Here is a 26,219-nt window from a genome sequence, read left to right as displayed (position 1 = left end):
ATTTTCTATCAGTAAAATCTATCTTAAATTAATGAGATGATCGATATAATTACTGATCAACTTATGTAGTATAATTAAATATGAATGGTGATCTATTTAATTTGCTCATAATAGATCTAGAATATTAAAACGAGCAACACAAAATTATATTGTGTTTTCTTTTGATGTATTTATATTTATTGAATAATTCATCTATACCAAATAGGTTAAAGATAAAAAATCTTTTTATTTTTATCTTTTTATTTGCAGAATGTCTAATTTTTTTTACAGATACGGTGCTCCTGGATCGCAACTAGTTACCGACATATTTAAAGTGGATTGGAACACATATTTAGCTAGTCGGAAAAACGTGATTGTCGCACAGATCGATGGCAGAGGAAGCGGAGGACAAGGCTATAAATTGCTTCATGAGGTTTATTACCGATTAGGTTCCGTAGAAGTGACTGATCAACTTGAAGTAACAGAGTAAGCAAGATATATATATATATATATATATTGCGCTCTTCAGATTTTGTATTTTAAATTCATATATCTTAATCATTTTTATTTTTAATATATAAAATTCTTCAGTAATATATATTACTTATAAAACACTAGTTCCTAAAGGTTCCATAGAATTTGTAAAACTAATTTGCAGTATTTCTTATACTCGATATATTTATGATGATCCAGATACTTACGAGACTCGCTACATTTCGTGGATAAACGAAGAGTCGCTGTTTGGGGATGGAGTTATGGCGGCTTCGTCGCTGCCCTTGTCCTGGCATATCCAAAGCAAAACGTATTTCAGTGCGGAATAAGCGTCGCGCCTGTGGTCTCCTGGGAGCTTTATGGTATTATGGATCGTTATTCTGGAATCGAAATTTTTTTGAAAATATTTCTGCGTTTTGTAATTTTCTTATCATGATGATTTTATTTTACGAGCGCAAATCTCATTATTGTACAGATTCCGCGTATGCCGAGAGATACATGGGATTACCGAACGTGACATCAAATTACAAAGGCTACGCCGAATCTAACGTTTATGACAAAGTTGAATATCTTCATGATAAGATGTTTTATTTGGTACACGGGACTGCAGATGACAACGTCCAATTCCAACAGTCTATGGCGCTTGCTCGTCATCTCGCTAAAAAAGCGATACTTTTTCGGCAGCAGGTATTTCGACAATTTTTTTCGTAAGATGTTATATATATTTTACTTCTACGAATTAAAATGCAAAAACATCTTTTTTAAAATTAAATTAAATTTAACGTAAGCTTTAATTGAGATGAGAGATTTATTATTATATTACAAATAATTATAATTAATCATAAATTATAAGAATATAATTATAAGGAATATAATTATATAAGAAATTATATAAGTTTGCAACTCTTGAAAGCATATATTTATTGATTTATTTATAGGTCTATCCGGATGTAAGTCATACTTTGGCGGGCGTTAAGGGACATTTGTATCTTTCGATGGAGCAATTCTTGGAGGATTGCTTTCAAAAACAAGTACCTGTTGACACAAAAGCCGGACTCGGCAGTGGCGGTTCCGGCGGCGTGTATTAATATTAAGAGATATAGATAAATATTGCATAAAAAAAATATCCACACGAATTGCATAAAGTTGCGTAAAGAAAAGAAGGAAAGAAAAAAGAGGAAAAATTGTGAAAATCTAAACATCTCCAAATTGTGTTCCGTTTAATAGAATATTTACAGAGGATATACGTGTGGCCCATCTTTTTGTACTCCAACATTCGAAATTATGGAATGAAATGAGAAATATGTATCATTCCGTGCGCGACTTATAATGCGTTTACACCGGTTAAAAAGAAAAGCACGCATCAATCATCCAATCAAATAAATCGTCCATGAAAAAGTCCAGTTAATATTTATTTAAAACGATACCTTGAAAAAGATATCCAAGGATGAACAATGGTAAGAGATCGATGAAACAAAAATTGCCACGCTTCCTGTACGGAAAGAGTAGCGTTACAATACACTATTTTACCACATATAATATACATACATGTATTATATAAGTACATTTCTTAAAATATTTAAAGCAGTATCTTTAATTATTGCTTATAATTATTAAGAAAATGGCAACTTGCGCCCTTCATTTTACGAAGAACTTTTATGTTTGTACAACGTGACTTATTTGTCCTCTCTATTATATATATATCCAGTTAACTTTTAGAAATTAAATTTTCCAAAATCGAAAACTCTGATTTTACCTTTTTTTCAAAAAGAAATCACTTTGACATATATTTAAAAATTCTAAGTTGGAAACTGAACAAGTTGTCAAAGAACACTCGATTTTTAAAGATTAATTTTAAATAATATCTCCTTTTTCTAGAAAAAAGATAAATAATAAAGAAAAGGAGAAATCTTGAATAACTAAATATGATGGAATCAACTTTCATAATGAAAAAAGCTTAACTATATATCTTCTTACAGGATATTTTTTAACGATTAAATTGTAAAGAAAACAAGCGATACAAGTTTATCCTGATTGGCTATTATAGTATCATTATATCATATCCATTGCGCATACATAAATGTAAGAAAGATATTTAAGAAAGATCTTTTCGATATAAACGTTATTATTCATATATAATTAAAGATATAATATATTAATTACGCGATTAAATAACTATAATACTACAATATTATTTATCGGATAGTTAAAAAATCCCTCACAAAAAATTTACATCATTGAACAAATGCGTACTTTAACATGATATAATCTAAATCAGTCGTAACACAAGGTAATGTTGCTTATATATGATTGTCTTCTTTTAAAATTACATGTTTGACCAAGAATGGCACGTTACGCGTGTATATGTCTACATCAGCAATCTCTGAATCTTTTTACGAAGCTTTCACGAGACTTGATATTCATGTCAGTCACAAGTCGGAAATAGACTTGATGTACTTTTTATTGGAGCATCTGCCTAGATGAAGCAACATGTGATTCTTCAGGTTGGTCGGTTTACTGAAGCCTCGGCTACAAATGTGACATCTGAATGGCCAGAGCCCATTATGCACATACATGTGGCTCTTCAGGTCACCCGGCGTAGGGAATGATTTTGAACATTGCGAACATTTGTGTGGCTTCTCCTAGAAAAAAGTAATGAAATATTTTACGATGGACGCTACAATTCGAATAAATTGCTAACCGGGTATTCTATCGATACGAGAACAGAATGCAAAGTAAATTATATAAAGTCCATCACATCCTCCGATTTTACAAGAAATTATCTTGTCATTTTTTCTGCAACTTTTTTAAACCTATGTTGCAATAGTCAGATTTTATGCGTTATACATAGTTCTGCAATTGAAATTTTATTACAAAACTTCCATTAAAAATAAATAGATGCCAACTTTGTCAGAGAATCTGGGCACAGAAGGCGCGCAAAAACTCTTGTAAATCTTCTGAGGAAGATATTTAGTTAGCGGCGAAGCTTTTTTGACTAACGATTAAAAACGGTTCAGCTGTGCTCTCGATGATTCCAGTGGCAATTACTCACGCAGGCAGGAAGGCCGTTTAGCAAATAACCTTGCTAAACTAAAACCGGTGCGTACGCGGCTCGTTAAGGCCGCCAGCAACGCATCGCTTCTTCTTGTTGCGTAGTGTACGTGTATGTACACACGCATGATACACCTTCTCTCGCTTTACACGCGTAATCTCGGATGCACCTGCCGATAGGTACGGTGTGTCCGCAAGCACGTGTATGAGTTCCTGCTCTCACAGACTTCTTTGACGTTCGCAGCTATATAAGATGAGAGCGGAACGCGATCGAAAGAATTACATATGTATAGTATGTGATTATATGTATATATATATATATATATATATAATTTTAAATAATCAAGAATTTGGTTTTTTCTTACTAATTATAATCATGGAAATAAAAAATGGCATATAATATTTGTGTTGTAAAGAAGAAATATATTTTTAGTTCATAATCAATTTGATGAATTTATATTAATATCAAATCATAATTTATTAATTAAATTAGATAGATCATCACAGTTATACACAAAAAACATATACGTTTAAGAGAAATATTTAATCGTTTAAATAATATATGTGAATAAAAATGAATGAATATCTTTGTTTTTATCGGAAATATTTGATTCGAGAAAATTATTAAATAAATGAATCTTTTAATTTCTTTATTATTAGAGATATTCTCAATTCCGATTCCATCATCTTTGAAAATATGATACATACTGCATTAATATTTTTTAAATCAAGAGAATCTTATATCTTTTATTTATACACTTTATATATTTTATTCTAATCATTAAGTTAATCTTATTTAATTTATCTATGATTTGTATTGCACAGAATTTATTTCCAAGACTAAATAAATTCTGTGCAATACATCTATTTTCTCTCAATTCGTTTAAGCAAGAAAGTGAAACAAAAAGTTAGGACGCCATGTATATCTGTTTGTTATAATAAGATCATATATATTCATCAAACAACAAATGATACGAACGTCAGTATCAGCTGTGCTTTATTTTAAAAAATGCAGCAAAAGCGCAGTAACTAGCTGAAACGATTGAACGTGTCATTATTCACTTCCGATTGGCACGTTCAATTTTTGCGGAGGCATCTGTCGTGCCAAGAATTTTGTGAGACAGGTAAGAAGGCGAAATTCGGAAGAATCTCACCGCAAAAAGGGCGAGAAGAAGAGGGAAGGCGACGAAGCGGAAGGGGAAAATTAGAGCAAAACGACACGGACGAAGGTTGGAGTAGCAGGACGAACAGGACGTGTGCAACGACGACAGAGCAAAGGAGACGGGGATGGGGGAGAGAAGCGAGAGGGTGAGGAGCCTCCGGCTCTATACGTTCTCTGTCTCTCTAATTGGATTGCATTCCATGCGGTAGCAAGTAATGGGCCAATTACAGTAGCTGATGGCAGACCAACCTATATGGCTCCCGAGATATCATTACTTCGAATGGGATTAGAGAAACTCATACAGTTTCCGCTGCGATAAATAAAAACTTTGCATCCTCGCGATCACTTCGCACGTTCACCTTCCCTCCTGCTCCCCCTTTGGTCGCCTTCCACGATCATTGCTCGGTCTTTCTTATTGGATACTCCAGTTCTACCAGGCTTACGCGGAATTACGAGAAGCAAAGAGATGAAATCGTGCATGGCTTGAGCACGCAGAAATAGTGCGAGAGCATCTTAACATTCCCGGATTAATAATAGTCTTATTTGAAGTTGATATTTTCACGATCTAAGTCGAGTTACCTTTCCTTTTCTTTTTTTTCAATTTTTTAATTATAAAATATATATGTATAATTGGCTGCGCAAATCAAATTTGTCAATTTATTATGAACCGTTCATATGCATACTAATTCAAAACGGAGCGCTTTCTGTATATGATATGAAATTCACTTATAATGCACGCTACAAACTCGACATTTTTCACATATAATTATATATATAAGAAAGTAATATAAGTTAAAATTATATTTGTTAATCATACGCGTAATATAAATTTCACATGTCACTGATATTCGTCGAACGTGTATAAATTCATAACGAACTTAATCAACTATATTTCTCGAATGCATTTATAAAATAAAGAAGAAAATAAAAGAATTAAAAGTATAATCAATATTTAAAATCAATTATATATATATTAAACATAAAAAAAGAATTAATATATAATGGCTTCTGTGTAACAATTTTTATGTATTATTTAATTAATTTTTAAAATGCCCGAATAATAATAATTTTGTTTATTACAACAGTTAAAACTTTGACTGATGTAGCAGCTCCAAATACTTTTCGCATTAAATCTTTTTTTTTAGTTGATACGAAAAATAGGTGTAACGAATATGTGCCAAGTACTCACTTTGATATGAGTCATCCGATGATAGTAGAGATTCGACGAGGCTGTGAACTTCTTACCGCAGACAAGACATTGATGAGGTTTTTCACCACTGTGGATGCGCTTATGCGTGTTCAGCGAGCTCGAGGTTGAGAAACCCTTGTTGCACACCATGCAGACATGCGGTTTCTCTCCTTCAATTTAATACCATTCCTGAATTACTGTGTTGGTCCTTTACGTTTTATATGATTTCTGACTCGATTTATACGCGGACAACGTGGTACGATGTCCCTTTTTGTACGAGAACGCGTCATTTATCTCGATTATCGAGCAAAAATGATTGTGATTTCGCGTGTCATCTCGCGAACGGATACGCGAAATGAGAAATTTACGCAATTTACGAAGATGAAAATATTCTGTCCAGTTATATAAATATTCTACAATTTTCCTTTGTACTTTAAGAATATTTACAGTTAGCATGTTATAGTTTTAAAATATATAGATCAATCTTTATACATATAAAATGAAATTGAAATTTTGGTTTTCCGAGTTAAAATATATATTTGCATATAAAATCCTGAGAATAAAACATCAAAATTAATTATTTTTTTTACAATATGAAAAAATATAATTTCCTTAAATTGAGATAATGAAATTATATTGATTGAAATTAATCGGGTTTTGTGTAAATTTTATATATTAACTGTTTTTAATAGAAATTTCATCAAAAATTAAAATTTTGATTTTGATCACAATTCGAAGATATTTAAAAGAGTTTTTATTCCACAATTCGTCAAACAAAAATCAATATTAAATTAATAAATAAATTTCAGAGAGCCGGCACTGTCTGAATGTATTAATTACAAGTTTTCGTTTCATACCTGTATGTGTTCTCATATGTCGTTTCAGAAGAGACGGCCGGTCGAAGGATTTGCCGCAGACTTCGCAGGGCAATAAAACTCTCTCCCCTCTCTTAATCGTCGTCAAGATGCTGCAATCGAGGTGATCACCGGCCAACGATAACGTTGATGATGAGGATTCCTCGGATGTCGATTCGTATTCATCCACCTCGTAATAGGAGTGTGATATCGGTGGCAGAGAATGATGAGCGAGTAGCGTCATCGACAAGTCCAACGGAGATTCTATGTAATTTAAATAAGAATATTTTATATTGATTTCAATTCCAAATTTAGAATTTAGAATTTTAAAAATTTAATAAAGTATAATATAACGAAGAAAGAGGAAAATTAATAAAATTTGTATGATGAATAAAATTTTAGAATTATCTCGTAAGAATACTTTAATATTTGTTAGTTTTCATTTAGTCTTTACAATTTTATTCTTTATATTTAAAAATTTTTTTGATATTGAGAATTCAATAATCAAAAGAGAGAAGATTATAATGCGAAAAATATTTTTCCAATTGTTCGATGCAATTAAAAATAAAAATTTTATTCTCAATATACTTCAAGTTTTGTATTGTTACTATTAATTCGAGTAAAAGCTAAACTTTAAAGTTTTATGTGATAGAGATACATGTGAATGTAATAAGGATATTTTTAACGCGACATTATATATATTATTAAAACATACCAATCGATATAAACATAATATACGTAACGCTATGGGGAATCTTTAAAGCTTTTCATCTTGGAGATACAATTCTGAAAGAAAATTTCAAGTGTAAATTTTTTAAGCGTTAACAAAAATTTAAAAAAAGTGAAAGCATTTTTGTTTCCTGCAATCTATCGAATATTAATAGAAAAATTCGAAGGAAGATATAGAATTTCTCGCGCTAGTTTTACTTCATCTTCCCGCGAATCGACCACCGTTGCAGTCGTTTAGTAATCGCAATGCAATCGGAAAAAGAAAAACAAGATCACCGAAAACGATCTGAAATGCAAATACGCGGCGGCATTTTTGTCGGACAGATCACAAGGTTCGCGATTTCCGATTCAAATGCGTGGACTGCTCTGCCGCGTACGCCGAAGATATAAAGGACAGTACAATGGTTGCAGAGTAGCCATATAGATTCTTATAGTTACAGTATCGGAACGCGGCGTTTCTTGTGAATTTTCAGGACAGGGAATTGCAAACAAACTAAGTGCAATCGATAAATTCAATAGTCTTCAACTTATATCGGAGAAGTTCTTTCTAGAGGTATAAATGAAAGCGATAGAAAAGGAGTAGTAGACAAATATAAATGTACAAGGATAGCTTCAATATTCATCATTTGTTTTTGATTAATTTTTATGTACAAATAATTCACATAAAATGTGTATTTTGATGTTTATGGATAATATTTGCAAATGAATTTATCTATCGCGCATATGTTGCATTTTTACTCACCGTCTAAGATAGAGTCGATCGTACATCTGTAGATAGCCGATCTGGAGCACACATCGTGCGAGATGATAACGAAATCCTGCTGTGTTACTGGTAGAAACCAAGCCACTAGTTCCGTGTCCGGTTGTACATCCTTTATTACCTCAAATATAGGTTCACCTGAGAAAAAGAACAGAAGAAAACAAAAGTGTTAGAGCTGCAAAGTATCGAAAAAGGAGAAATATTAATATTTTATAAAAAAATTATCTTGACCCGCTTAATCCTTGAAGATACATTATTTTACTTATAGAAACATTATTTTACAAACATTATCTTATAAACAGTCGTGTAAATTGTCCTTTAAATCTTTAAAAATCATTATATTCGTTGAAAAAATAAGAGAAAGAAAGATAGTAATAATAAAAGTTTTCACAAAGTGGAGAAAACAGATGTTCAAAAAATATTTTAAGAGATAAAAGAGATATTTAAACAAAAATTTCAATACAAGCTTTTTTTCAATTATATACTAATTAATTAATAATTTGTATTATATTTGATTAATTTCTACTTTAAATCAATTCTTTTTTCGCATCTCATATGTTAAAATATATTAATATTTAATTAACAATGTTAAAATTTAAAAAACACGAATTATCATTTTTTAACTTACCCTTCACTTTTGTACCGATCAGATTAACTTGCTCATCGTACGACTGAACGATACGAAGAAACCTTATCCAATTGCACTGACGCTTGTTAAGATTGTAGTTGGAGAAGAAGACCTCGTCGTAACAGCCGTACTCGCGTCTGATCTAAAACCGCATCGCTTTAATGAATGGCGACTGTGAGTATTGGCTGTATCGAGAGATACATACAGATGATGCATATATTTAGTTGTCGAATTCCTTTTCGATAACTCCGATAACTGATAAATATAGGAAATAGCTTTATTTTTTTAACAAGACTTTTTAATAACATTTTATTTTCGCGCCGACAAAATGGCTGACAATATTTCTATAACTATAACGTTTTTTTGATATTTGATAGAATAAATATACACGCACATACACATATACACAAAATTATTCTGAGAAGTTTATTTTAAATTGAAATAAAAAATAATTTTAATTTTTTATAAATAATTTAATTTTTATGTTATAAAATATTATTCACGCAATATTTTAAAGATTATTTAGATTCTTGTATAACCAAATACGTTACACAAAATAATTTGAAGTTAATATTTCATGAAAAATACGCCATGCATTGCTCATATAAGGGTAGAGTAAAATCGATGATATTAATGCGTGTGTGAAAAATATTATTCTTGTAAAATTATAATCATTCAAGAATCTATTTATAATTGTAAACAAATGCAAAATTACAAAATACTTTGTAGGCATGTGTATAAATTTTTCATTTTATTGAAACATTGTATTGTTTACATATAGGTACTATTCGATCATTGTTCATTCCAAAAATACAATTAATAATATTATTATTGCTATCCGATGAAATGTAATGTAAATGTTCTTTTAAGATATTGAATAAAAATAGTATAAATGCACTTATATACTTACATCATTGTCATCGAGAAGAGAGTAAAGATCAATCTTGTCGAATCTGATTGATCCTTGAAATGGGTAAATCAGAGTTCCCGATGGAATAAACACATTCGACCATACCGAAATTCTTACATCCGTGACCAATGTAGCCGAGTCATTTTTGAAGAGATTTTTACAGGATGACTGATCGTTGGTGAGGACCAGAGAAAATTCTTTAGGTATTAAGACGCAAGTTTCCATAACAGAGACTCGCGTGAAGAGTATATTTTTGGAATCCACCACAGCGTTACCTTCACTTTTATATAATTATTTTAAGTACATCCGTGCTTGCGTTAACAAATCGCTAAAAAAATATTTTTCAATGGAACAAGAACAAGACACATTTATGCTATGTTGTTTTTACGAAGCATTAGATTCTCTCAATGCATTATGTGTTGAACGAGAAGCCCATTGCTAATAAAAAAGTCCCGGCACATTTAGAACTTTAAGATTGACATTTAGAACTTCAAGATCCGATTGTTCTCCAGTTAATCTCCAAGAGCCGTCGATTATTAATTGCGCGTTAATACATCTGCGGCGTGTACTGAGCGCAAGATTACACGTAAACGTATACGAGAGTGCGAACAAGTGGAGAGATCGTTCGTCGTGCAAGGTGCAAGGCCCTCGGTCGACTGGACGGGATTAACCGACTGATCTTGACCTTGCGACGGGTTACCAGCATTTGCTACCGAATGGTTAGCCCTTCCCCCTCTTGAAACCACCTTTTCCCACTCATCGGCCCTCGTCGCGGCCTTTTTCATCGGCGTAGTCGAGGAATAGCCTTAGGGGTACTCGACTGGCTTCGACTGGGTTTCTTCATCAGATCACGTCTACCGTGATGCGCTCGAAACACTGTTAACAATATCTTCGACTGAATGAGATGCGAAAGATCTCAATCCAGCTGTGAGAATAAAGCCGGCGCGTGTCTTCGGTATATTCAACGAGGTACTTGGGAGATACTTGATTGTTCTTCCTTGTAACTTCCTTTTGGTTTCATTGATTCCAAAGTAACAAATATATTTGTAAACATCCATGTGTGTATAATGAAAGGATGAACGATTTATATCGACGGAAAATAGACCCTACGCCAGTGTAATCTTCACCCCACCACATGCACTTGGCATGAGTGCAACTTGGGTGTAGAGCGAGTGTCGGTCTGTTCAACCGGCTCAAGGAAGCCGGTCGGTCATCTTCCTCGTCCTCTTCGTCGTCCTCGTCGTCACCGTCATCATCGTCGTCGTCATCATCATCTTCTTCTGCTTCTGCTTCGCTTTTCCACCATCCGCGATGATGCTTCAAAGAAGCGAGCTCCACGTGGGCGCTTGCGCACCTGTCGCTCTCTGTTTTCTCTCTCAGTCCTCCTCGCGTTTTCTCGCATTGCATCTTTCTTTCTCTCTTCATCTTCTCAGGTCTCTTCTGTGTGTTCTTGTCCTTCCTACTGTTTCCAGCAAATAGCCGTCATCATATCTTTTTCTCTATTTTCGTTGCGCTTCCCTCGGGCCTGTCCTACCGATCTGCTGGCAACCTCACTCTTCTTCGATCGCTTCTCCTCTCTGCAAAGCGAATCCTTTTCGCCCTCGGGGCACAGAATGGACCCTCGTGCTCTGTTTCTTGAGGGAAGAGGGAGGGGTGGTGAAGGAAGTTTCTTTTTCTCTCATTCACCCTTCCTTCATCTCGTTTGATTCGCACTAGTGTCTGCCATGCGTTCGTCTCTTTCATGCATCCGTTTCAACCAGAACCGTGAACGACTCGAATATGTAAAGTTGTCAGAAAATTATCAATCGATATCATAAATCTAATAAATTTTTAACTTGTACAGAAAAATGTGTATAAAAGTACAAAAAGTGCATTTGTACTCATGTCAGATGTCGGATATATTTTATTTTTATATTTATGGTACTTTTGATAATATCATACTTAATTATCAGTATCTCTTTCCGTGATTAGATTTATTTTTTCAGATGTTTCATTGTCATCAAAAGATTTATTTTTCCTGCTCCAATCTATAATATGGCATATAATAAATAAAAAAATTGTCTAATAATGTGATTATTAAGTACAATATTTTTGTCAATAGATTTTTAGCATAAATATCAGACTTCTTCAATAACTTACGAAATTTATTAATTATTTTCTTAGACTTTGTTTGATTTGATCTCGACATTCCGACGTGATTTACGTTTCCTAATTTTTTTGCCCGAGATTGTTGCTTATTATATAACCCACGGAATTTTTTAGATTTAACAAAATTAGGCATTGTATTTTCGTTTTCTGTTTCTACAAGTACATCATCAGCAATATGTTTTGTTTTATCTGTTGCAGATTTTCCTGTGCGCATTTTTTTCTTTGCCACAGTTACATTAACTTTCAAACTTTCTCGAAACCTTACAATAGATATATGTCGTTATATTTTATATATATAGATGTACAGAATATACACTTTGCTAATAGATAAATATAAACAAATTATAAATATATATATATATATATATATATATATATATATATACACATTATATAAATTTTGTACACATCAAACATATATAATTACAATTATATATAATTTAACAATTAATATAATTATATATTACCTGATATAAAGAATAGAACCAACAATAATGCAACATATCGAGAATAGAATAATAGCTAACACTGAGTAAGCAACGAATTTCTCACTCGGCATCCATCCAAATATCGGTCGTGTTAATTTATCCTCCATTAAATGAGTACGCCAATTTGGAGGACCGAGAACTTGTGTGTGTGTGTGTGTGTGTGTGTTTTATATTATAAAAATATGAATAACATACTCATATTATATAATGCAAAGTGTTCAATAATAGATGTATTTGAACAGAATGATATGGTTAACATGCTAAAATCATTTTTCTTTAATTAAAATTTAATTGCATGTCATCTTTTTGAAATTTGAAGCAAAATCGAAACAACAGTAATTAAAATAAAAATTTTTATTATTTATTTATATTTTCAAAGTACAATTTATATTATAATTTATATTTATAATTTCTCCTTTTTTTAATTTATTAAGTCCTTCATATTTCTGTTGAAAACATTATTTAAATTTTTGTAATAAATGATATAATAATAGCAAATATGTCAACAAACAAATATTATTGAACACTATACATTAAACGTACAATTATATTATTATTTGTATTATATTTGATCAGAATATGTTTTGATATGAAACTATTATCACTATTACCTATTATCATAGATTTAAAGAAAATATTTGTTTATTACCTTTGACGCGGATCACATTTGTCGTCCACTTGAAATTTAGATCAATTTGTTCTACAATACATTTCCACATACCATGATGAGATCGATTTACAGCCGGAATATGATCGACATTTACAGCTACGGGCAACGTGACACTATAATCTTTCCATACTCTGTTATCAATCATCCAGTAGATTTTCAGATCGGAATATACATAGCCAAGGATAGCACAATGACACATTACATGCATAGGTAGAGTTTCACGAATTGTAAAGCTTTCCTTAATTGGAATTACTGCCAAAGTTACGACTTTAAATATCATATATGTTCCATCTATTCGACGCACAGTAAGCGTATATACGCCCGAATCATTCAATATTGCTCTACTTATTACTAAAACAATTAACAAATTCATGTTTGTTAATATATAAAAAAATCATTACTTATTTTATAAGCATATTAATTAGTTATTATTAACAAATATTGTATTACATACTGATTTCGTAATTTTTAATTTCTAGTCTATGCTGTTCGTTTTGAAGAAAAATTCCATTGTGAGACCACTGTATCTCTGAATCAGGCGATTCAGCTCTGATGGAATTGACGATATTAGAATCCGAAGGAAGAGATACCGATTCATATTCTTTCACAATAAAAGCAGTATGATTTTGCGTCATTCCTCTTTTTATTAAAGTCGTAGTATCTATAATTGAAATAAAAATTATTATAATAAATTTTTATATCAATTTGCGACCTTGGGGAAAAAATAGAGGCAATAAAATAATAAAAATATCTGCTTTACTTGTCTGAAAATTACTTAGAATTAGCATTGTAACAAAATAATTTGTTGGAAATATTTAGAAAAATACGTTTATGTGATAGAAACAAAATGTATCTTGTTAACATATTAAAAAAATAAAAAAAAATATTAGATACATTAGTTTTAGCAATGGTTATATATCAGTTTTACCATCGGTTACATCACCACAGGAAATCATATTGCAACGACCCGTCATGCTATTAGGCCCTATACAAGGCTCGCCCCTTACGTTAGGTTCCGGTGAATTACAATATCGTTTTCTGGTTCCTATGCCACCATTGCAACTAGCACTACATACCCATGGTCCCCATTCCGACCATCCACCATCTAAAGGAGGACCATCTATATCTGCGTGCGATTAAAATGATTAAATATATGCACACGATAGACAAAGTAAGTTTTATAAATATACGATCCAAACTTTTTTGAAATTTACAAATAATATTTCTTTAAAGTTGTTTATTATACACATTAATTATACACATGATGTTAACTGCAAAAAATCAAATTATTTTATTCTCTTTTTATGTTATTTATCTAAAAATTAAATCTCAGTATTTCACATAATTATTAAAATAATAATAATAAATTTCGCCAGCAATACAATAATTATTATTTTTGTGTATTTTGTTTATAAAGCAAATATTTAAATGTAAAAAGTATATAAAAATTGTTTCTTTGTAATTTTATTTTTCAGACTGCACAATCTTTTTTTATACTATTATTATATAATTATACCTGACGGTATACAATTCGCGCTCCACGTAGCCCAACTTCCCAGATCTACGGCGAGCGAAAAAAAATAAAAGATGAGGGGTTGACGATGCACATAATGAAACACATTTGTTTCGTTACAGAATATTTGAATTGTACTATCAGACCATCTTCCGGAAAAAGTATAATAAAAAATCGTATATGAATTAAACTAGATTAGATTCAGCGAAATATATACAAATTTTTAATCGAATTACTTTATGGTAATATTCGTCCATGAATTCGTAGTAAATATAGGCTTGGGTGCTTTCTGTTTGTGATAAACTCTAACTTTAGGATATGTATTTTTCAGAAAATATATCCACTGACCCCGTTCGCCGAGTGTAAGCGCATAAAATCTGTAAGGTATAATTAGAGGTATGAATGGAAAGATATGCGAAATAATTGTTTCGATATATGATCATACCCTGGTGTTGCGGGCAACAGAAGTAGCGGTATCAAAACGACACCTTTGGCGCGTATCATCAGCATCAATTTGTTAGGTCTAATCAATTCTTCTTTAGACCACGTTGATAATGGTAATATTCTAGTGTAGCGATCGGTTTGCGTGTTCTCTATATGACATCCTACGCGTTGTCGAGAAAGATCGCATCAAAGATTTTGAAAGCAAGTATCACGAGCACTGATTTTAGATCACAAAAACATACTTGAGGCACAATCGAAAGCAACACCTATCGTATGTCCTTTCTCGCTATTATAATAGTAATAGACAGGTAAAAAAACTTTGGCCGGTTCAGGATGTTCCCATTCAAACAGTGGATTTGCTGCTCCTTCGTAATAAACGAGGACACGTCCTCGAGGTATGCGTATAATAAAACTACTCCACTTACCAAGGTATAATAAATGCGGCAATGTTTTTTTCTTCACCAAAATTATATCTAATACATTGTTAAAAGATTAAAAAAAGATTGAAAATAAAAGATAAAAGAATAAAGATAAATAGATTCTAATATGATGTAAATTACTTTTGTCTTCCAATTGATAATAGAGAAGTACTTTTTCGTTATTTAAAGCTCCGATCTTGAGAATATAACGGGAGTTGAATCCGTCATCAGCAGTAAACACGAACGTTATGGAATCCGGTTGATCGGGCTCCCAAGCTTTTAATGAAAAATGTAAGCCTTCTGTACGATATTCTGGTAAAACATATAAACGACGCCCAATGCCATGTCCTTTTACAAAAAATGTACACTCCTCTATATAGTATTAACACAGTATTAATAGGTCATTCTATGTATTAGTATTAGTATTTTAAATATAAGTATTTTAAAAATAGAAAAAAGTATACTTCAAGCGAGAATACAATATGTTTTACAATATAAAATATGTAAAAGTAGAAAAATACTTGGAAATTTTGGGACTTGCTTTGAATAAAAAATATTATATTGGTTCTATAGTAAATAATTACACGTAATTACAAAAGATCACAAAAAGCTATCAATAAAAATAAATAATTTTCTGTTTATTTCAATAGATATTTTTTCCTTATTTTCTCAAACAATTACTTGACAATTAAGATTCTAAATTTATCATAATAAAACTTTGATCTCTTATAATTATGTACAGAATATCTACATATATATAAATATTTATTTTTTATATATATTCTGCCCAATAAATTATCAAAACTATTCATATTTGTTGCAAAAAAATTTATAGATAGTCATTATATTTATCACACCTTACTAGAGGTGCATTTATCTACTGTTATGAACTAATTTCAATTTTTATCAATTTTAGGAAGATTTATCTCTGAGATATCTGTAACGACTATTAATGAAAAAAAAATATTTCTCTATTTCCGATTTAGATAATTTCATTCTGTGTAACAGATTAAGTTTTACCTGGTTTCTCGCAATCTCTTATGTCACAAAGATCTTGTGGAACCAATGGATCCGTCGTGTAGCACCATGTGCCAGCAATATTGCGCGATGGATTTCTACAATAATTGCTGGCATTTCGAACATTTCGTTCCGGATAAAGACTATCATTTAAATATGCTCGATTAACCATATGAATAGGTTTGACAGCAGTAAATCTTGAATGAGATAATAGATTCGGCGAAGAACTTAATAATGGTTTGGTAAATGACGACTGTTCCATTGAAACATTTTGCTTTAGATAACGCTTCCAACGAGACTTTACGTGAATTGATCTCTGAGTCCTAGAAGGAACTCTCGTTGTCAATGATATGTTCGGTATTTGCATTTGCATTTGCATTTGCTCGAGATCGTAATCGCTCAACCATTTCGCGCAAGTTCGATCTGAACGAGTCTTTGATAATGTACCTATGTAATCATTAGCAGTCCCTGCCATTCGACATTCTACAAGAAGCACATAATTATTTAATTTACTTAAAATTTAATTGAATTATATATAATCAATAAACTATAATTAATAAATGGAAGAAGAAGAATGGTAGATAAACGATATGTTAACAAAATGATTTTGAAATAATTAAATTAATGATATTAAGAAAATAATTATAAAAATAAATCGAAATTTTATAAATTAATTAAATACTTGAAGTAAAGAGTTTTATATTTTGGAATAGAGAGACAATTTGCATATTGTTTTCATATTTTTTTATTTCTAACTAAAAAAACGATAAGAAAAAGTTTTGTGCATAGTTTGCTGAATAAGCAAACTTATTAATACTGTTAATTATAAATACCTGAAGATCTACAAATTCGCACATGACAAAATCGTTTTATAACATCCATAATATATGAGTTGGAAATTGCGTAGCAATAAGGTCCATTAGGATCATGACTTGGATTTCTACATCTATTTAAAGCTTTCACTATAGATTTATCGACAAAATTATCGGCTATTTTCTCATCGCGCGGCACCTAATAAACAAACAGTTTTTATGTAAAGAAAACAAATAATCTTCTCTATTATTAATATCAGAAAATCATTTGGATGTAATAATATTAGATGAAAAGATAAATTTTATAGTAGCATAAGATATAAAAAAAAAACATAAATTAACAGATTATATTAATATTAAAAATATCTTATATTAACTATATATACATATATACATATATAAGCACACACAGTTGACATTCCAAAAATTATTATTATTATTATTATTATTATTATATTCCAAAGATTATTATTTATTATTATCAAATAAAAAAATTGTAATATAAGAATATCTTATAGCGTTGAGATATTCTATATTTAAGAGAAATATATGTATATCATAAATAAGGATGTGTGTTATGGAAAGAAGATATTAAACCTCTTCTGCTATCCATGGTATACATGGAAATTCTTTTGCACTTGTCCATTGAGTTCCTTGATATTGATAATCTGCGATATTATGAATACAGTTTGGAGGCTGAGGATCTTCTATCGCGTCTACCGCTATTCGCGAGTTGTTTGTTATGGAATTAAAATAAACGAATTATATAAGTCCAAATAAAAATGTGCCACACAGAACATTTGTGCAGCACAGATGTTCGTGCTGCACAGTAATTTTAAAGTACTTCTCATAGTTTTGTATAATTATTTTTCGGGAAATTTATTAGCGAGATTAGTTTGAAACCTTATTTAAGTCTTTCTGAGCCACAAATATTGGCAAGTAATTTTTAGGAATTAGATGAAGAATAATTAAACAAAACTACAAGAAATGTATTTCAAGCATTATATAGCATCTATATTATTCATATTATATTCTACATTCTTTTACAAATTTTTCTAAGAAAAATCAAAATTGTGTGTTTTAGCTTACCATCATAAATTATATATCTAATATATATTTAATATATATTTTCCAAACATATACAATAAATAAACTTTGATCAGGATATTATTCAATTTACCATCGGGTGAGCAAAATAATGTCCAATGTGCTATTGTTTGACTTCTAATACTGAACCAACGTAAGGTAATTAGTAGATCATGATTTATATTTAAAATCTCTTCACTTCCATATGTACGTTGCGAGAATAAATGCAAATGTGTGCCAAACATACTATAAATATATATTATATATAAAAAATGTCAAACGATCAAAATATTTTTTGTATAATTTTTTTGCACATAAATGCATTACATAATATATTGACCTGATAGTAAATTCCTTCCAACTCCAATAATCTATCAATCCTTTCATTATTACTTCTTTCAAATGTTGCTTCATTGATTTCTCAGTCTCTTGATACAGCAATAATGTAACATTGTGTCCAATTTCTATCTGAATAATAATCTATCTTTGATTTATACTGACGTATTTTATATATAATTTCAGATCAAAATTGAATATATCAGACACATCTGAATATTTTTTCATCTTACTGTGAAACAAGGAAACAGCGTTCCAGGACTTTGATATAACCGTATCGCTACATTATGGCTAGCTCGAAGATAAAACTGAACATCCTGTGTATCATTATTTTTCTGCAATGGCCAAATTCTCAAAAACTCATTTCCAAAAGTCGTGTGACTTTCACAATCTAAAAGCATAATAATTTAATAGAAACGCGTGTAAGAAAATTTAATAGATTGATTCAGTCGAACAATATTTTTGATGTAAAATATTATATTCTCAATGTTATTCACAGAAACTTTCGAATGTATTGTTCCAATAATATAAGTTGTAACCTATGTGTACGGATGTTATATATTTATACATATTATACATTTATATTTATACATATTACATATATTATACATTTTTGACAAAATTCTGTGCTCCACAAAACACCGGTGCCCATGATGCCATAATGCAAAAAATTGTCGGGATATAAACTCGAAATACTATTTGCCATTTTATATTCGTCCATAATTAATGGTTTCGATACACCATGTATTCCAAGTGATATAAAACCACCGCCCCATGTAATCCATAGACCAGTCCACTTAGAACTAAGTAATATTTCAGGTGTATTTTCAAAAAGACGCTCATTCTAGGAAACCCATGTTAATCAGATTAATCAATATTATGTTAATTAATGTTTTAATTATTTGATTTTTTAATTTTAAATGGTCTGCACTAACATTAGTAACTGGATATGTCTGACCACTAACGGTATTCGAAATCAAAAGTTCCACTCCAGCTTTCCAATCTTGAGCAATTTTCTTGGCGGAAAACGGAATTGGGAGTAAACTTAATAAAATCCTGGCTTCCGCCTAAATGCATTCGATTAATTTCATTAAAATATGATATATCACCTATATTGAAAAAATGTATCTACACTTAATGATATATGTGTACATTTTCTTCATCAAATGGATTCCAAAGTTTAATCCAGAAGGATATGTTTCCATAAGTGCTGTTTAATCTCGTTAAGATGGAATAAGTTGATGAATTTCGTGAATATGTTAAACAATCTAAGACAGAAATATTTTACAATAAATATCAACGTCTATATATTTTGTATATATTGAAGATTTTTGTAAAATAAGATTTTTCACAAAATAATATTTAACTTGCATTTCAAAATAATTTTTATTGCGGTCATATTTTGCAAAAATAGTATTTTGTGAAAAAATCATTCCTACTTGCATAAATGCTGATATATCTAAATTTTTAAAGAATCATTATCAATCATAAGATACTGGTAAAAACATTAATTTAAAAACATTGATTCAAAAACATTAATTTAGAAAACACCAATTAAAAAAAAATAAAATTGGAGAAAAGTTTTAGAAATTAATCTTCTCGTCATATTGCATGAATATATAATATTAAAACTAAGTTTGAAGATGAGTATTGCAAATCATATTACATTCAAAAATATTAATTTATTATTTTCTCTAGGCTATTTAACTATAAGAAATATAACGCGTAAAGTGTTTAAGAAGAATGTAGTATTTCAATTATGAATTTAACGGTTTAATCCAAAATTTGCGATTGTTAATAATTTATAATTAATCTTTTAATCGGTAATTCGTAATTAATTTCTTCGATCAGTTAAATTGATAATAATTATATTTAATAATTTACTCTTAATTACTTATTTTAAAACTAAAATTTTAATTTTTTATATTAGGTAAACCTTTGTCATCGCAAGATGGAATATCGCAATATTCTTTTTCTACCATCTCATAACTTTTTTCCTCCACATAACACCAAGGACCACCGGTATCATCATTTGGATTCCTACAGAAATTATGTGCCTTTACTCTTGATCCATCCGGAAAGTGTTTATTATGAAATTTAATAGTCTAAAAAATAATTAACAAAAATAATAAAGAAATAGATCCTTATTACTGGCTAATATATATTTTTTTAACGCGATAAAAAGATTTATTTTTTTCTTACTTTTGTGTTACCGAGTTTATATCTTTTATTCCAAGATTTACATTTCCTTTTGGAAGTACTAAAACTACGAGTTCCGCCATATTCGGCTCCTGGCCCCGTTATAATACAATCTAATGATACAATTTTATAAATTATATCAGCTGAATATATTTATTATAGTGCATCGTGTCACTTAAATCGTATATTTACTCGAATCTGCTTTGAAAAATTACAGTAATGGATTTCAATATGTAAAAATTATTGTTTTTTAAATTGCAAAAGAATTGAAACTTTTATGTAAAATATATAACAAATACATATATATATATATATATATATATATATATATATATATACATATATATATATATATATATATATAATATATTATTTATTTATTAAAATTAAGTCTATTTTATTCTTAAATCAACTACCTTTGTAATTACAAAGCGGAATATCGCACTCATCATCAATAACCGTAGGTTCTAATGTATAACACCAAGGACCTCTTGGATCTCGAGTAGGATTTCTACAATAGTTTTTAACAAGTTTCATGGATTTTTCTGGGAAATTTGCATCAGTTATATTCGTACTAATCTAATAGCGAAAAAATTAAGAATATTAATAATCTAATATATATATAAAATATTGTTTAATGACACAAGTATTTATAACTCAAAATTTTTAAACAATAATTTTCAAGCACTTTAAGACATATATTTACGAGGGAAATTTTTATTCAAAATTGAAGTTTATATTTGATTCCAAAAATTAATGCATTTTTTCCTTTAATATATTACTCTGTATAAAAAAGTATAAAAATATAAAAGTTTGTATATTTTATAAAAAAATAGATATAATAATATGATATTATATATATATATAATTAATGGAAAAAATGCATTAATTTTATATAATATATATAAATTTTATACAATATAATATATATATATATATATATATATATATATATATATATATTATATAATATAATCATCAAATATAATACTAATTGTTATGTTTTAATTCTCTAACTTTGTTGCAAGAAAATTAAAAAGAATGCAAAGATACAAATATTTATATCAATGGACTAACTTTATGAACTGGTTGTTCAGCAGACCAAGATTGGCACCGAAAGCCACCAGCAGTAATCATAATAAAACCTTTATACTCGGTTCCCAATTGAGACAGTTTGCATTTGGATAAATCAATATTCGATATATTAAGCACTGGAAGAGAATCATCGGAAATAATAATTGTATAGCTTCGTAGGTGGGGAACAAGCAATGTCAAGATCGGAAACAATAAGACATATCCGGAAAAATATCGATAAATCATTGATATTCAAAATAAGAATGTTCAAAAAGATTAAAAAAAAATACATTATCGTACATACAAAAATTTATCCTTCTGCTTCCAATTCATACATTTGTTGTTCTCATTCTACAGAATTTTACAAGATTATTACGTGAATCTGCAACAATCGAATTTGAAATCTGTAGAAATATTATCATCGCAAAATATTGTTCGGCATGCATATCGAGCTTCAGAAAGCAATTGATAAGTAATGTTATTTATTTGGAGACATCATCTTCTTTAAAATATTTAATTATTATTTACAGAAAGCTTTTTTTCCGTTCAGAAGTTGTTTCCAGATACAGTCAACTGCGATGTCTTATTGCTATATATCTGTCACTTTTTATCTATCATTTTATAATTTATATATAATCTTTCAGTAAATTAAAACTGTAATAATAATCCATATATAGCACACAATGAATAAACGATAAATATATAATACATTTCATGAAGTTGTATATAGATTATGTGTTCGATGGTTCGATCAGTTTCGATATATATCATTCATATACGTATACGTTCATTCATATGTGACGTCATATATGAATGGACGACGTATATGAATGATTTTTCTTACTGCTCATTACCATTACTGTCAGTATTGGTAGTGAAACATAATGGTAATATTTTTTGTTTTTATTAAAAAAATTTGTTTGCAACTTTATAGAATTTTAAATATACACTATATGAAAGTGCTTCCAACCCAAGAAAATAACTCGGCACTAAATGTACTATGTATCTTTGCTAGGTTATATGTCACCTAACGATGCTGTGATAAGCGTAGCGGTTATATCTTGCAATTACTTGAATTTTATTCAATCTGGAGCCGACCGAGATGGGTTTGCTTACAGATCCTAGAGCTGGAACAGGAAAACTCATAAAATTAATGTTAAAATGGGAGAAACCCTTGTGCTTCATATTATACGTAGGAGGAATTATATGGCTAATGCTCTTGGCGTTACCGGCATTTAACGATAGTAAGTTCTTGGAAAAGATAAAATGGATTTATGAGTGATATTTATTTAATGTTTAACTTTTAGATACCTATTTTTCCGAAAATGCATTGCTGCCTGGATTAGTTACGAAAGAAAGTAATCTGGAACAAACGTCGAAGCAATACTATCATGAATTAATTCATGAAATGAAGAGATATCCAGATAGTATGCCTTACGCATGGCTTTCTGCAAAATTTAGTCAGCTTCATTTGGATGTATTTGTACATAATTTCTCTCTGATTTATCCATTCCAAGAACAAAAGGTATAGTAGATCGCAATCATGATTTTACATAAGATAAATATATGATAAAATCTCTTACTTATACATATAAAATTTTATAGTTTGTAGGACAAAATATCTATGGTATTGTTAGAGCTCCACGGGCATCTAGTACTGAAGCTATTGTAGTCAGCGTTCCATATAGACCTATTAACAGTATTTATCTAGACACTACACCTTCAGTAGCACTGTTACTTGCATTTGCAAAATTTTGCAGAAGTAAATTTCTTTCTAATTATATTTCTATTAAACCATTAATAGATAGACATATTAGAATGTGTTTCTTTATTATTGTATATGTGATCATTTGTTTATAGAACAAAAGTATTGGGCAAAGGATATAATATTTCTTGTGACAGAACATGAACAGTTGGGTATGCAGGCATGGCTAGATGCATATCATGGAGTTACTAGTGGCCAAGAGGGTATCTTGATAGCAGGAGACTTATCGGGAAGAGCTGGATCTATTCAAGCTGCTATCAATTTGGAATTTCATGCAATGAAAATTACATCAATTGATGTCAAGGTACAAAAATATTTAAATTGACTTGATTTCATACAGAGAGTACTCATTATATAATATAAAATTATTATTTTTTTTATTATTAGATAGAAGGACTGAATGGACAACTACCCAATTTAGATCTTTTTAATTTAGCACAAAATATGATAGCTAAGGAAGGAATTCGACAATCTTTCCAACGTCGATTTGATGTTAATTATAGAGATAAATTGAAAAGTTGGGGATATCATTTTAATACACTAATGAGTATGGTAGTAACACAAGCAACAGGGATTCCAACTGGTAATCATGGACTTTTCCACAGGTATAATTACTAAAATATTAAAACAAAATTGTGATAACTGCATTTAGAAATCTCTCATTTGTAACATCATGCAAATAAAACAGAAGAAAGAATTAAAAAATAATTTTATAAACAATCCTAAGAAATATATAGGAGAGAATAGCTTACTGTTTCGAAATTTTTAAGCATGCTATTTTTATGTTTTTATATTTATATTTTAAATAAGATTAGTTTTTGTGCTTAACTATAATTTGTCTATAGATTTGGTATAGAAGCTATTACATTAGAAGGTTTCCAAAAATCTGGCAGAGAGACGGAAGCAAATTTTTATCAAGTAGGACGCGTAGTGGAAAGTATAGTGCGATCACTGAATAATTTATTAGAACGTTTTCATCAATCATATTTCTTCTATCTATTGCCTTCCACTGATCGGTATATTTCTATTGGTAAGAAAAAAAGTAATTTAAAAATTTTAAATATATCCTCTCTCTCTCTCTCTCTCTCTCTCTCTCTCTCTCTCTCTCTCTCTCTCTCTCTCTCTCTCTCTCTTAATATTTTTATGATTAAATTGTGAATGAACAAATAAAATTTATTTTGTAGGATTATATATGCGGCCTTTGGTGCTGATAATTGCTGGTGTATTTATAAAGGCATTTTCTATTTGGCAAAGACTGCAAATATCGAACAATGAGAAAAAGAACAAAGTACTTTTAAAATTTTTAAATATGATTAAACCTTTTTGTTTTTAGTGTATTAGTATCAAACAAATAATTATATATTCTTAGCATTTTCCCTTAATAGGTTTAATATGTTAATATGTTTAATATATTTTCTGATTCTATTCCAATGATACATATACAAAGTAAAAATATTTTTAATTATGACAAAATATTTCTACACATTAAATTGAGTAATATAATATAAATATAAATATAGAAGTAATATAAATATAATATAAATATAAAATAGTGAAAAAACACAATGTGCAAGAGAAAGTGCTAAAGATACAGAGATGAATAAGTATCTAAGTGTTTCCACTTTTTTTTCCACAGATTGAAGAATTTGACATTGGAAGCGTTGCTTCTGAAGTGTTGTGGGCACACATATTTGGAGTATTAATAATGGCTTCTCCTCGATTTTTCACTTTAATTGGATCACGAATGTTTCACCTACGTACAGAGGATTCCTTATATGCCAGTTTCGCTCTTATTACGATTTTCACATTATTGCGACGCTTTTATTTGAGAAGGTAAAAGCAAGAAGTGATTAACGAGGATAGCCGTACATCGCTATGCTATAAATTCTATAATACTAACGCTATAATATAATTTCTAGATCGATCAAATACGAGAATATATCGCTTGTCTGCGTTATCGCATCGATCGAACTGGCCACTGCATTAATGTGCATAGCTATGCATAATTTTTCATTAGCATTATTAACGGCAATCGTGTATGTACCAGTTATATTATTAATAACACCGCATCACAAATCTGCGTCCAAGTAAGCATTCAGATCGATTCTTTTTATTTGATTTTGCAGTAATTACTTTCATTTTATTAATTAAGCAACGATATTTTTTACTTTGTCAGCAGATTACGAAGCTGCCAATACATCGCATGGATCATACTACATCCGTTCATTGCGTCGGCGATAGTTGTGATGGGTTATACGTATCTCAATTTTCCTACCGATTCTGTTGTATCTCTGCTTCTCAGAGGCTATCGCGCTAACAAGCAAGCGCTCGTATTCAGTATTGTAGACTCTATGATATATGGCAACTGGTTCTACAACGTTACTACCGCTGTTATGTTACCAATATGGTTGTTGTTTTGGAATGTTATGCGTTCCAGCGCCGAAGTACCCTCATAATAAAACGATTGCATAATTCACAATCGAATTTCCATCAA

General features: G+C 30.1%; 4 protein-coding genes across 16 annotated transcripts in view; 2 read left to right on the top strand and 2 right to left on the bottom strand.

Moving 5' to 3' along the window:
• Dpp10 (Dipeptidyl peptidase 10) overlaps positions 1-2,652 on the top strand; it is a 15,254-nt gene extending 12,602 nt beyond the window's left edge. For both annotated transcript variants that reach the window (XM_083084849.1, XM_083084845.1), the window contains exons 13-16: positions 271-465; positions 673-833; positions 947-1,158; positions 1,410-2,652. In XM_083084849.1, the coding sequence (XP_082940975.1) occupies positions 271-465; positions 673-833; positions 947-1,158; positions 1,410-1,559 (718 nt within the window). In that variant the 3' untranslated portion in view covers positions 1,560-2,652. The remainder of the gene's footprint in view (positions 1-270; positions 466-672; positions 834-946; positions 1,159-1,409) is intronic.
• LOC145963278 (uncharacterized) lies at positions 1,865-10,538 on the bottom strand. The gene is made up of 6 exons (XM_083085029.1): positions 9,755-10,538; positions 8,845-8,986; positions 8,199-8,354; positions 6,731-6,991; positions 5,874-6,043; positions 1,865-3,113 (listed from the first exon to the last, which is right to left on the bottom strand). Exons 1-6 carry the CDS (start codon positions 9,977-9,979, stop codon positions 2,901-2,903), a joined length of 1,167 nt encoding a protein of 388 aa, XP_082941155.1. The 5' UTR covers positions 9,980-10,538; the 3' UTR covers positions 1,865-2,900.
• LOC145963069 (uncharacterized) lies at positions 10,003-25,051 on the bottom strand. Of its 11 annotated transcripts, none has more exons than XM_083084719.1 (26): positions 22,337-25,051; positions 21,964-22,097; positions 21,303-21,465; positions 20,890-20,999; positions 20,624-20,792; positions 19,840-19,955; positions 19,623-19,754; positions 19,297-19,531; positions 18,921-19,078; positions 18,692-18,831; positions 18,446-18,597; positions 17,863-17,987; positions 17,287-17,464; positions 16,457-16,936; positions 15,578-15,808; positions 15,260-15,490; positions 15,019-15,178; positions 14,810-14,950; positions 14,577-14,722; positions 13,989-14,186; positions 13,515-13,721; positions 13,040-13,411; positions 12,370-12,529; positions 11,894-12,162; positions 11,696-11,781; positions 10,003-11,526 (listed from the first exon to the last, which is right to left on the bottom strand). In XM_083084719.1, exons 1-25 carry the CDS (start codon positions 22,404-22,406, stop codon positions 11,696-11,698), a joined length of 4,563 nt encoding a protein of 1,520 aa, XP_082940845.1. In that variant the 5' UTR covers positions 22,407-25,051; the 3' UTR covers positions 10,003-11,526. The 11 variants fall into 11 exon arrangements, with proteins under 11 accessions (XP_082940845.1, XP_082940850.1, XP_082940835.1 ...); XM_083084724.1 differs by having other exon boundaries at positions 10,003-11,781; positions 22,337-22,412; positions 22,489-25,051; XM_083084709.1 differs by having other exon boundaries at positions 10,003-11,781.
• Positions 22,765-26,219, top strand: Gaa1 (glycosylphosphatidylinositol anchor attachment 1). 2 transcript variants are annotated; one of them, XM_083084889.1, is made up of 11 exons: positions 22,765-22,847; positions 22,976-23,204; positions 23,268-23,485; positions 23,566-23,722; positions 23,821-24,029; positions 24,113-24,330; positions 24,571-24,755; positions 24,910-25,013; positions 25,362-25,558; positions 25,645-25,812; positions 25,905-26,219. In XM_083084889.1, the coding sequence occupies exons 2-11, from the start codon at positions 23,063-23,065 to the stop codon at positions 26,179-26,181; spliced, it is 1,875 nt and encodes a 624-aa protein (XP_082941015.1). In that variant the 5' UTR covers positions 22,765-22,847; positions 22,976-23,062; the 3' UTR covers positions 26,182-26,219. The 2 variants fall into 2 exon arrangements, with proteins under 2 accessions (XP_082941015.1, XP_082941005.1); XM_083084879.1 differs by having other exon boundaries at positions 25,902-26,219.

Source organism: Camponotus vicinus, unplaced genomic scaffold, assembly GCF_025532165.1.
Source record: "Camponotus vicinus isolate PSW18456_S1 unplaced genomic scaffold, iyCamVici1.0 SCAF_1, whole genome shotgun sequence".
NCBI classification, from domain to species: Eukaryota; Metazoa; Arthropoda; class Insecta; order Hymenoptera; family Formicidae; genus Camponotus; species Camponotus vicinus.
The sequence above is the reverse complement of the archived record's forward strand: the minus strand, read 5'-3'. Positions and strand labels throughout refer to the sequence as shown.

Coding starts and splice junctions, on each gene's coding strand:
- LOC145963278 (XM_083085029.1), bottom strand. CDS start 9,979: ATGGAAACTTGCGTCTTAATACCTAAAGAATTTTCTCTGGTCCTCACC. Junction 8,355..8,844: donor GATCGGTACAAAAGTGAAGG/GTAAGTTAAAAA, acceptor TCTTTTTCTCAG/GTGAACCTATATTTGAGGTA. Junction 6,992..8,198: donor GATCGACTCTATCTTAGACG/GTGAGTAAAAAT, acceptor TAAATTACATAG/AATCTCCGTTGGACTTGTCG.
- LOC145963069 (XM_083084709.1), bottom strand. CDS start 22,406: ATGCATGCCGAACAATATTTTGCGATGATAATATTTCTACAGATTTCA. Junction 22,098..22,336: donor TTCGATTGTTGCAGATTCAC/GTAATAATCTTG, acceptor ATTCTCTTCCAG/TGCTTAATATATCGAATATT. Junction 13,722..13,988: donor CTGTGGTGATGTAACCGATG/GTAAAACTGATA, acceptor TTTCAATTATAG/ATACTACGACTTTAATAAAA.
- Gaa1 (XM_083084879.1), top strand. CDS start 23,063: ATGGGTTTGCTTACAGATCCTAGAGCTGGAACAGGAAAACTCATAAAA. Junction 25,014..25,361: donor ACAATGAGAAAAAGAACAAA/GTACTTTTAAAA, acceptor TTTTTTCCACAG/ATTGAAGAATTTGACATTGG. Junction 25,813..25,901: donor CATCACAAATCTGCGTCCAA/GTAAGCATTCAG, acceptor TTACTTTGTCAG/CAGATTACGAAGCTGCCAAT.